The sequence below is a fragment of the Vidua chalybeata genome, chromosome 9 (assembly GCF_026979565.1).
Source record: "Vidua chalybeata isolate OUT-0048 chromosome 9, bVidCha1 merged haplotype, whole genome shotgun sequence".
NCBI lineage: Eukaryota > Metazoa > Chordata > Aves > Passeriformes > Viduidae > Vidua > Vidua chalybeata.
This window is the reverse complement of record NC_071538.1, coordinates 21,471,261-21,483,552: the sequence shown is the minus strand read 5'-3', so window position 1 is coordinate 21,483,552 and position 12,292 is coordinate 21,471,261. Positions and strand designations below refer to the sequence as shown.

At 38.3% G+C, this 12,292-nt stretch overlaps 1 protein-coding gene across 1 annotated transcript; it reads left to right on the top strand.

Annotated features, from left to right (window-relative positions):
- Positions 1 to 226: 226 nt before the first annotated feature.
- On the top strand, positions 227 to 8,975 carry TMED5 (transmembrane p24 trafficking protein 5). The gene is made up of 4 exons (XM_053950787.1): positions 227 to 425; positions 2,805 to 2,902; positions 3,579 to 3,762; positions 6,092 to 8,975. Exons 1-4 carry the CDS (start codon positions 246 to 248, stop codon positions 6,308 to 6,310), a joined length of 681 nt encoding a protein of 226 aa, XP_053806762.1. The 5' UTR covers positions 227 to 245; the 3' UTR covers positions 6,311 to 8,975.
- The last annotated feature ends 3,317 nt before the right edge of the window (positions 8,976 to 12,292 follow it).

The window sequence follows — 12,292 nt, the reverse complement described above, 5'->3', positions numbered from 1 at the left end:
CCGCCGCGCTCGAACCGCGCGGGGCCCTCACGGCGCAGGCGCGGCCCCGCCGCCGGCGCGCGGGGGGCGGGAGCAGCGCGCGCCGCCGCGGTGCACTGTGGGCGGGCGGGGCGCGGCGCTGCCGGGGCGGCGATTGGTGCGGCGGGGCGGAGGGGGCGGGGCGATGGCGGGCCCGCCCCCATCCCGGGCGCCCCGCCCCTCGGTGCGTGCGCGCGCGGGGCTCGGCGCTGCGAGGCGCTGCCGCGATGGGGCCGCGGCTGCTGCTGCCGCTCGGGTGCCTCGCGCTGCTGCTGCCGCCGCCGCCCGGCGCCGCCGAGTTCAGCCCCTCCCTGGACAGCGACTTCACGTTCACGCTGCCCGCCGGCCGCAAGGAGTGCTTCTACCAGCCCATGCGCAAGGAGGCCTCGCTGGAGCTCGAGTACCAGGTCGGGCAGGGCGGGAGGGGGCGTCTCCCCGCGGCGTGTCCCGACGGGAGCCGGGGTCCCGCATCCCGCCGTGACGGCGGCGCCGCCGTCTGCCCGTCCTCCTGTACAGCGGCTCCGCCCGGCCCCGCTGCCGCCAGCTCGGTCCCGCCTTCCCGCGGCCTCGGCCCGGAGGGGCAGTGCCAGCCGAGGGACGCGGTGCCCGGCGGCCGCGGGGCTCCGCCTGGCTGCCCCGGGCGCGGGCAGCCCAGCCCTGCCCGGGACCTCGCCGGCCTCGACAGCGCCCGCAAAGCCACGTTGGAATTGTACACTGTTACAAGTTCTGCCTTACGGAGTTAAAAATTAACTTACCGGCCTTTTCAATTATTCTAATACGTTCTTTTGGTGGTCTGGGGGGAATTTTTTGTTTCTACTTTAGAGGAGCTCAAGTCGCCATCCTTTAAAAGAGCGGAATGTAGAAAGCTCACGTTTGTGACCTTGTGTTGTAGCCCTAAAGCGTAAGGAAGCTTGTGCTGATGCACGGAGCCCGTATTTGCCTATCTTTGTGCTGATATGAAACACCTTTCATCTCAACGATGAAAGTTTTACAGAATCAGCCCAGTTTAACAGACTGTCGTTAAGATTTTGATGTCCTTCTTGAGAAGAGTCGAGTTTCCCAGAGATGTCTGGGATAGATCTCGGTCTCAGACTTTTTCCCCCCTTAAAACAATTACTTTTTTCCCAGTAAAACAGATACAGTGAGGGAAGTTGCACTGAATATTCTCCCACCCTATTACTGTGCCTAGAAGGGGGCCAGGCTCTGTCTCTCTTCCCCTCCATCTATTTTCCCCCTCTGTTTCCCAACTGAACGACAAAGCTGAAATTCGTGGTTTTTTCTAATTTCCAGAACTGTTACGTGCAGAACTGAACAAGAATGAAAGAGAGGTGTTCAAGCTTTGTTTAGAATCCTGTCTAAGCCAAACAGAAGTTTATTTTGCACAGAGTAGGATTTTAGTTTGATCATAAGCTAAATAAAGACATTATTTTAGAAAGGATTAGTGTGTATAAAATTATATATGTACCTTATTTCTACTCAGGCATAAATTTCTCAGCACTACTGTTAACAGTAATGATTTGGTATTATATGTGAATATGTAGAAAAGGAGCTCTGTATATTACTGCAAATAGATTTATTTTGTACTTAATTAAAAGCATAAGAATATTTAACATAGGATGCAGGTAATTCTCCAAAGACATGAGGTAAACACTATGCTAATACATATTATTAGCTAGTATTATTAGCTAATACTATGCTAATAAAAATTTTCTGGGTGTTTAGACTGGAGCATAGCCCTAAAGATATGTCACTATGTATGGTTTTTAATATGATCAGCTGTTAGCTAGTAATTTTCTTTGTCCTTTATCCTTTTTTTTTTTTTTTTCTTTTTCCTAAATCTTCAGTGTCAGTTTGAACCAGTGTAAACTTTGACCCCCTTTTCAGCAAGAGCAGTCTGCTATACTCAAAAAAGCTCACTGGAAAACAAGCAAACAAAAAATTCCCCTAGCATGGACTTAAGTAATGTCATAAAAATCAAAATGATCCCTCTCCGCCCCCTCATGCAGTTACTACCTTCCCTATAAAGAATTTCTGCAACACAATAGGTGTGGTGATACAACTGTAGCTGTGTTACACACTTAAAGCAGCACAGCTTTGTACTGCTGTAGACACTCCCTGAGAGTTTGGGAATATAAACACCTTCAGTTCCTTCTTCCTTTGGGAAAAGAGAATGGCCTGGCAGAATTCAGACCTGAAATGTGCGTCAAAAGGTAAAAAAGTCTTGTGGTACAGCTTTGATTGGCATAAGAGGTTTGGTCCTGTCTTCAACACTGTTAATTCACCCAACAGAGAGATCTCAGGGGTGAGAGCACAGAGTGTACAGATCTGTGTAACATGTATAATCAGAAAAGTGACCTGTTAGAACATTTCTACCACTGAAATGGCAGTAGTGCACATACCTACAATCAGTGGCAGCAACCACAGAAATGCCAGATTTAGCCATCTCTTGTTGGTATTTTTACAGGTTGTCTAACCCTGCCTGTTGATAAAACTGCATGCATTCTTAAAAGTAATTAGGGAATGGGTCAATATAAGCCCAGCCTGGCAGGTTTAGTGTAAGATTTAGTGTAAGATTCTGAAATTGCTAAAATGCTTTTAGGTTGAGCAGTTTTTTCATGTTTCCAGTTAATTTGGTGTCAGCTCATCCAGACAGATTAATCTTTCAGATTCTGTTATTTGTCTGTTCCCTTACCTAAAAAGGTTTGCCTTCCCTATAAATGTTGCTGTCAGCAATGCAAACAGCAATTCAGCTGGTCGGAGGTTGGTTATTTTTGTTTGTTTCACAGGTTCTGGATGGAGCAGGATTAGATGTTGATTTTCATCTGCTCTCCCCAAAAGGTGAAACTCTAGTTTTTGATGAAAGAAAATCAGATGGAGTTCATACGTAAGTTTAAAATCTTCAAACTTAGATGTGTTACATAAAGAACTTTTCTCATTTCTTTAGCAAATATAACTAAAATGAAGGTTGAGTATTTTTAGTCCTTCGTATTACAAAAGACTTTTTAATAGGACAGTTTGTAATTTTCTTTTTATAAACGCTGAATGCTTTTTACATGAATTGTACCATGAAGTGAAGGGTATTTTTGTTTTAATGATAGCTGTTCATGTTCAGTGGATAAAAATTATTATTATGGAGTTGAAAAAGGTCTCCATATCTAATATCAAAAGATCATGTGAGTCATACAAATAAGAAGCTAAAAAGTCCCCTATTTTTCCAGTCCTTTTGTCAAAATATGTAATATTTGCTGTAATTTTACTATTCAGCATACAAATTCCACTTATTGTGTATTTTTTTGTAATGATTAACAATGATTCAAAATTCTCAAAAAGAAATGAAAACAAGCTGCTGTCTTCATCATTTTGAGCCTTTGGAGTCAGTAGGATTGTTTTGCTGTGACTGTGTAATCTGTAAAATGTCTTTAGAGTTCTTATTTTTTGCAAAAAGAAGATTTGGTTATTTTTAAGTGCATGATGTTTAGTCTTAAAGGGAAGGGTATGCTTACAAAAACTGAGAACCAGCACAGAAAGTGTAGTTAATCATGTTTTGCTTATATACACAGTGTGGAAACAGAAGATGGAGATTACATGTTCTGCTTTGACAACACATTCAGTACCATTTCTGAAAAGGTGATTTTCTTTGAATTGATCCTGGACAATATGGGAGAAGATGGTCAAGATGAAGAAGATTGGAAGAAGTACGTTACAGGCACAGATCTCCTAGACATGAAGTTGGAAGATATTCTGGTTAGTATTTGATCTTTCATTCTATTCAGTGTAAGAGCATTTGGAAAAAAAACTCAACATCATGTAGCCATTCTGCCTTGGTCTGTTGCATCATCCTGGAATGTATTCCAGGTCCATATATTGCTTTCAGTAATACAGGAAGTCTAGAACCATGGTTCTTTTGTTTACACACAGAAACTTGAAGATCTTTTCAGAATAGGCCCTTCATCAGCTAGAAGAAACTGCCTAGCTCTCAGTCACTTGGTTTTCAATTCAGCTTCCTTTCTTCCTACTGCTAAAATGGGACATTCTTCCCTAGCAGCAATGAAATGAATACTTTTGAGCATTAAAGTATTATTTAGTCCCAATGAGGTACTTGGAATTTATGGCATCATTTTTATCAATGTTTAAAGATAAAGTACTGTGTTAGCCTCTTCATCACATCTTTGCAGAAGTATGGATTACTGTTTCTATCTTCAGTAAATTAGATATTACTATATTAGGTTTTTTGCTCCCAAATTTTATTACATCTTTTCAAACTAATAAACAGAATGAGAGTTAATTTGCATAAAATACAGGTTCATCTTTGCAGACATTGAGTGGTTATGTTTGCCTAAATTGTATGCTGAGCCTGTTTGATGTAGGAGTCAGACTACTGCTGAGTCAAAGTTCTTATTCCCTGTATGATCATTAAATACTGAGATTACTCTAGAAGCAAAGGATTGCTTGGTGTTCCAGTACCACTGTTCTTAATGCTTGGTAGGATGCAGTAAGCTGTTGTTTGTTTGATCATAGCTACAGACAATAGGTATCTTAAAAAAACTGACCAAAATCCCAACATCTGCACACACCTACTGAATACATCAAGTAGAAAATCAAGTGTATCATTTATTGCCATAAACACTATGCAGACTTTTAAATAACAAAACAAACAATGTTTAAAGTATCTTATAGGTGTATGATACACTTTTAAATAATAATAAAACCAAATACAGAATCTAATAATCTGACCAGATCTTTAAAAGTAGCAGTCAATACACTTAGAAAAAAACAAAAGTGAAGTTGTGAAGAAAATCCCACTCACACTAATCACAGAAAATACTTCAATGGATTTGATTGATACTTGTTTACATACTCGTATCTCTTCCAAAAGAAAAAGAAATGCAGAACTTACATCTTTGAGAGCCTTGAAAATCTTATAAAGTAGGTAATTTTTGTAAAGTTAAGATTAGTATTTGATCCCATTGTTTACTTAACCAAGTATTACTTTCCCTGCAAGCTCTATGAGGACTAGCATAAGCACTTAGGAGTTTAATTCCTTAATGAGAACACGTTTTCTGGCAAAAATAGGGAATTATGTCTTATGTTTAAAGCTCTTGTGTGGCGTTCATTTTCCTCATTGTGTAGCAACGAACTTTATCATCATAAAATGATTTAGCTCCCCAGAACAGCTATTTTGAAATATTTTTGTTAAATATGAAACAATGTTACTGCTGGGTTTAGCCTTATAGTTTTGGGGATTTTTAAAAATTACTAGCCTTCTCTTACTGCAAATGTTACTCTTCTCACTAAAAGTTACTTCAGGCTCCATATTTATATCAGGAACATAATTCAGCACTGCATGAGATCAGCTTTTGTCAGTATCAATTACATGGTGGATGAAACTTCAACAGATCATAGGACCAGATGTTTACTTAGGAAGTGCAGCATAAAGTGTGATTCTTGAGCTGCTGTTGTCATGGCTGGAGTCTTCATGCACTTCCAGGGTCACACTATATGTCCTTTCTAGAACCTCCAGTTGTCCTGTTCAAGATATATTGTAAAAATTCTGCTTTTGTATCAAGGCTGAAGCAGCAGTTTATAGCCACTACAGTGGAAACACCAGAAGCAGACAGGAATGTAACGTTATTGTAGTTTTCTTTTGCTACAGATATAGGCCTGATGGTAGTTTCTATTAAAAAACTCCTTGTTTTTATTACGCAGCAGAAAAAAACTCTACATATGCTTGCCACTACATAATTTGTTTTGAGACTAGTTCTGCAGTTCACTTCTTTTTATTAGTCCAAATAGGTTTGATTTCTCTCTTATATCCCTACCTATAAAAGAGAAAAAACAAAATTACTACAGAACACTAATGCTACATTAATTCTTTTAGCTGGTACACAATTAACAGGCTAAACAAATTAATGAAAACTGTGATGATGTTTATATTTTCAAATGAAATTAACTAACTTGTTAAGACATTAAATTACAGGTGGTAACATGGTCTTAATAATTTTGTATATGCTGCAAGCTATACACTTAATTCAGGTGGGTTTTTTTCTAAAAATACTCTTTTGTTACTTACCAGGAATCCATCAACAGTGTCAAAGCCAGATTAAGCAAAAGTGTCCAGATTCAGACCCTGCTCAGAGCATTTGAGGCTCGTGACCGAAACATTCAAGAAAGCAACTTTGACAGAGTGAATTTCTGGTCCATGGTCAACTTGGGAGTAATGGTGGTGGTATCAGCTGTTCAGGTTTACATGTTGAAAAGTCTCTTTGAAGACAAGAGGAAAAGTAGAACTTAATACTCATTAATGTTCATATTATGATCATAACAATATAACAGGTATGGGGGAGAGGGGAGCAATAAACTGCAGTAAAGACCTTTCAGATTCTTTTGAACAGACAGTAAAAATCAGGTTTTCAATTCATATTGGACTTTTTGGATGTGATAGTGCTGGTCTTGTTTGTGTTTGGGGGTTTTCTGTTGTTTTTTGTGGTGGTTGGCTGGTTTTTTTTAAACACGGACATAAGGCCTCTTCCCAAGCTCTCCCAGTTTTCCAAATGCTACTATTTTTTTGTACTCGTAGGATTTGTTAATGATTGTTAATTCCTACCTTATGCATAGCACACTTGGTGCATATGCAAAGTAATGTTAATATAACTGTCATTATCTTCATTTTCACATAAAAGTTTAAGTAGTAACTTAGACATTGGTTTAGTTGCTGTTAAATACTGAGTGAATTTACATGTGCCTAAGTTTACAGGATTGGTAGTTACTGTCATTTTTCTTCAAAGTTACATGTGTTTTAAAATCCTAAGTTTTTGTTCTTTGGCATCACGGAGAAACACTGGGCTAACTATGTAAGAATGTTGAGATTTCTTTTTATAACAGATGACTAATATCAGCACTTTAAAAAAAGCACCATCAATGTGAAATTGAGGCAGTCTTGAAAAACAATTGGAGAAAATAGATATAATTCATGTTCATAAATCCTTCTGTCCTGTAGTTGCAAAATCCTGTTTTCCTTTTTTTGGCTGTTAAACGAGACAAGTGACTGCGTGGTATACAAACAAATACAGGCACACGTTGAAGTATGATTTACAAATTCTTAGTTACTGTAACTTCATGTAATAGATAATTATTTAAAAAGTAATTTCTCATGTTTAGTCCTTTTAATAAAGGCAGGGGGTGTTCATGGTATGCCAAAACAAACATTGATTGTTGTAGTCTCAAAATCCCTCCTATTTTCCACTTTATTACAACTATGACTAATGTTACAGTCAGGTGACTTAGATAGGCATACAAAACCAAAGCTGTTCACATAAACTTTCCCTTTTTGCTCACCCTCACAAGTCTTTCAGCTGTGTAAGTACATTCTTCATATAACTCATGTTTCTGTACCTAGCTGTTCATCTGAATAAGGCACAAATCACAGGAGCAGTAAGTACAGGCCTCAAGTGTTACGATCAACTGAATATGTAATATCACTAAGGCAAAGCTAATACCAAATCAGAAATTTATAATATCTGGCTAAGTGGCTTTTAACAGTGTAGCGAGGGTATAGAGTTTTTGCCAAAACCCCTGGTGCGTGAGAATTACTACTTTTTTTAAGTAGTTTCAAGTTAGTAATTTTTACAGTGTGCCAAATAAATGTGTTAACTGCATTTCATCATAAGAGTTTTTAAAAATTTTTATTAAAAACACTTTTTTAAAAAGTGTTTTTAAAAAATTATATGTAATAGTGTTCTGCCTGTTGTGGGGTCATCTGTATGAATGGCAGAGTTGCAACTTTGAGACTTTCTGTGATTAAATAGTGTTTTATGAATAAAAACAGGGTCAATAGGTGCATTGAAGAAATACGTTGTTCAAATGAAACAGATGCTAGCAAGGGCTACAGAACATAGAAACAGCACTTCAGCTTCAGAGAAGAGGACCTAGCAATAATATTTCTAAATAGTTTTTATAAGCAAAATTATTATTATTATTATTGCAGAACTTGTTATAGAGGGCTCCAAAGGCTGTTGAGCTGCTTCATCTTTCTGCAAAGCTGTGTCCAAAATAAGATTGTACCCCTTTAAGGTTTTGTGTATCTTAATTCCATATGATGCTTTCTGTTCTTAACAGCCTAGAAGTAGAAAGCTTATTTCTGTGATAAGAACAATGTCTAGGAAAAAATAATTCTTTCAGCTAGAGTAGCAAATAATGTTTTCCTGCCACTTCCCTGTCCCTCTCCCAGTAGCACTATACCATGTTGTTATCTTTGCTTGCATCACCATGTGTGATGCTCCAAACCATCTGCAAAATGCTAAACCAGCTCTGAGAAGGTGTGACAAAGACATCTACCTCTGCCCTCCAAGCTACTAGAGTCAAGATTTCAGCTTAGAACTCCAACAGATAAGCTCTGCCAAGTTTTCCAAGGGCACCTTAAGGGATTGGGCTCCCCAGCTGCTCTGCTGTGCCTCTGTAGCCACACACCAGTGGCAAAACAGTTTGGTGTCCCAGTTTAACCTGCTACTGGATGCAGCTTGCTCTGATCAGACTGCTGCAGTTCAGTGTCTCCTGTTACAAACAGCCATCTCTGGGAGAAGGAAAATGCAACAATCTGCAGCAGCGTTCATCTGGAAGAAATTACTATTTTGCAACTAAGAGCTCTGACTGTATTTGCTCTTCATTCAAAGTCCACTATAGAAAATGAAAGAGGGAATAACTAGAAAGGTTCATTGACTTTGGTAACTGGAATATGTTTACGATAGGTGAAGGATTTGGCATTCTAGCTTGCAGTTAAGTAACATTGTACTTGGATTTTGAAGAGTAGATTGCTTTCGACTGTATAAAATTTACAAAGGAGAATATAAAGTACATTTTTTTCTTAATGGACTTTTTAGTCAGAATTAAATGTTTTAAGACTTGCAGATGTTGAATAATTATGCAAAACTGAGATTTTCAATAAATCAAGTTTAAACCTGCATTTGTGTTGTTTGTAACAAAGGAAGAATGTTATGAATACCTATGAATGCTGCAAAAGATCAAGGATGCTAAGCTAACAGGAAAGTTGGTTTTAGTAATGCAGCTTTTTCATTTGTTCCTCGTGCAGTTTTCAAATTCTCTTCTTATTCACTGTAAATATTAGCTTAATCAGCACAAATATTAAGATTTACACAGGCATCAGATCAGAAAGACATGAACCTCTGGACTTTCTAAGAGAAAGTATTTAACATATTTAACTGTATTTCAGCAGCAAACATCAACAGGAAATAGTGTCACAATCTCAGGCTCACAATTAAGAATCTCATAAATTACATATTAATTACTACTAGTTATTAATATGTAAAATATTTGCATTATTCATAAAATAATACTCAAGATCCTAAAAATAAAGCTGAAAATATTGTAGCATTTTTTTGGGTAATTGAGTAATACACGACAAATCCAAGCTTGTTTACCATTTCATAAGACTCCCGAGACAGCTGGGCCTGTCCGGAAGCCTGCAAACCACATTGTTCAAGTAATGAAACAGGAACTTACTTTATGATGTGTTTTGAACCAATGAAATAGATAATAAAATGCTAAAGTACAGCCTTGTCATATTGGGCAACAGTGGTAGAAGTGGTAGAAGCAACAGTGCTTTATCTTGAAAAAGTACACGAGCAGTAAAAACTCTTAAGAGCTATTTTTGGACGCAGACATGAGAAATACCTGTAAAAGTTCTGTTCCTGATCTCTCCATCGTGCACCATGGGAAATGACACCTTCTGCCTTCACTTCTCCTGTACAACACAACACAGCCTTGTGCCTCAGACTGCCACATTATTTCTCGTGCTCAGCAGTGCAGCACAGCCTTATTTAATGTTTGTCAGGGTGCAGCACCATCCTCACTCCATTACCACATGGTACAGTGTTAAGACCACATTTTTAAAGATTTTATTCAATTAGTCACAGAAATTACTTTTTTTTTTTCCTTCATGGAGTTTTTTTAATATGGTAATCTCTTCTAAAGACTCATCCCAAAAATTTAATTAAGACAGCCTAAACTAAGAAGACTGAGCTGTATCTGATGTCTTTAAAAACTAGCAGTTCCTTTCCTGTGTTTCAAAGAACAATTCTCCTCAATACTTTCACCTGAGGACTTAGCAACTTGTGGTGTAGACAGGAAATATACATCTCTTAGTTACTGCTGAGAAATGCCTTCTGTTAAGCCCTTCCCTTTCCATGCTTTCCCCCAGCTCCAGCAGTACTCTCACAGAAATTCACTCTTCATACAGGAGGAATGCTGTATGGACAACGCAGTACAGAGGTGAGTAAGCACAATTTACACAAATCACTACAGAAATTAAAAATTAAATCAAAAGCTACATAACTTACTGTTTTCAAAATCAGCAATTCATGCAACTTGATTTTTATCAAAGATAATAAAATAGTAATAAAATAATGAAAAACAACTTAGAAGGAGTAGTAAGCCCACCTACACTGCTGAAGTTTCACCAGAAGCATCTGAATTGCATCTCTCATGCTATCAAGTGCTACAGCTGACAACAGTTAATGAGATTTGGAACCCATACTGTTCACAAACTCCTTTCTTCCCTTCGTGCATACCAAGTTTCTGGAAACAATATCCATCCTCATTCTCCATCTGTCACCTGCTAAATTGGATCACAGGTGCATAAGGAAGGCATAGATTTGCCAAAAGAAAAGTTCTAGAAGCATACATGTATACATTTCAACCTTATGTAATGGGACCTGAAATTGAACATCTAACAGAAGTCCTTTTCTTTCATGCTTAAGGATTTAATGGAGTTAAAACCTCTCCAGTTGTTTATTAATTCCCTTTCCCACAATTTCCAACTATTGTTGATGCTCTTTAGAATTTTACCCTTAGTACTTTCTGGTTTCTGCTATCATGCAACCAATTAGTGAAGTTATGAATACCAAATTAGAGCAACCAAATAACACAAAGCAGGCAACCAGTAATGATCATGAATGAGAAAAACAGGTACATAGCAAAGCAGTAACTATCCCACTGGATGGTGACACAAGGAAATGTAACAATAGCCAAGTTTTCTGAATATTCATTAGAGAATGGCAAAGCACAAATTAAGGACTTGGAAGTGGTACTTACAGAAAAAACTTTATTTAGAGCAAGATAGAACTATTAATTAGCTTCCTGCTTTAAAACAGGTTTTGAAGTAAATAAGCTTGTTAAGAGTAAAACTGCAGATGTCAGGCTTGGAAGGTACTGTGTTGAACATTAAATAGCAGAAGACTAGGAAACCAAAACTGCATGGAAGTCAATCAGTGCCAAACACTAAGTAGCTAACAATGGGAAGCAAACCGAATATTATCAAATTGAGAAGCTGGAAACATAAATTAGAGCAAGAAAAACACACACTGGTGAAATAGTATCAGTCAACCAATTAGAACAAGATTATATGGAAAGAATGGTATGAGCTACAGCTGTATTTGAAAAATTACTATCTGCTGGAAAGTATTTTGGTACTAATGAAAACCAGAACAACTGTTGATATTATGGTATATGGATCTCAATGCTGAAATATGTACAAAGGTGATTTAAAAAACAGCAGAGATGGGCTAGCTGAGAACATTAAGGGATTCAAAAATGCAAAACACTAAAACACCAAGACAATACAAAATCTTGTTTCATTGTTGCTGAATGACAAAATGAAAGACAGCAAAAGCATCACGTTTCAAGCTCATTCTCTGACTCTGCACAGCTTGTACCGGTACTTATCTTTTGCATTTCTTTCTATTGTCCTGCACTACACCTTTGCTAAAAGACAGTTGTTTCCCCGTCCAACTTTCTTCAGGGACTCCAAGAGACTCTTTTCCTGTGTCTTTCATTTCTCCACACCTCACCTATAGATGATCCAATTTAAGAAAACAAAACAAAAAAAATCCAGCAAACTTTTCTACAAACATTGGTAACTCCAAAGTTGAACTCATGCATTGTTTTTCTAACTAAACTAGGATATCAGTAGATCTGACACTCCATCAGTTTAAGTTCAACAATGACCAACCAACATTTCCATGTTTCCTAAACCCTTTTCTCCATTTCTACAAAATGTAATTTTCTTCCATCATGCCCTTAACTGGAGTGTTATTTTTCATTCAGACAGATGTGAGGCAACTAGAGATGCGCCTGAACATATTACCAGCGTAGCATTTGCAAGACTCTCCCTCTGTGCACAGAGCTGATGCTTCTATCCAGTTTATCCTTATCACTCTGTTCTGACTATTGCTCCATCATCAGTCTTGGTAGGTTCCCTCTC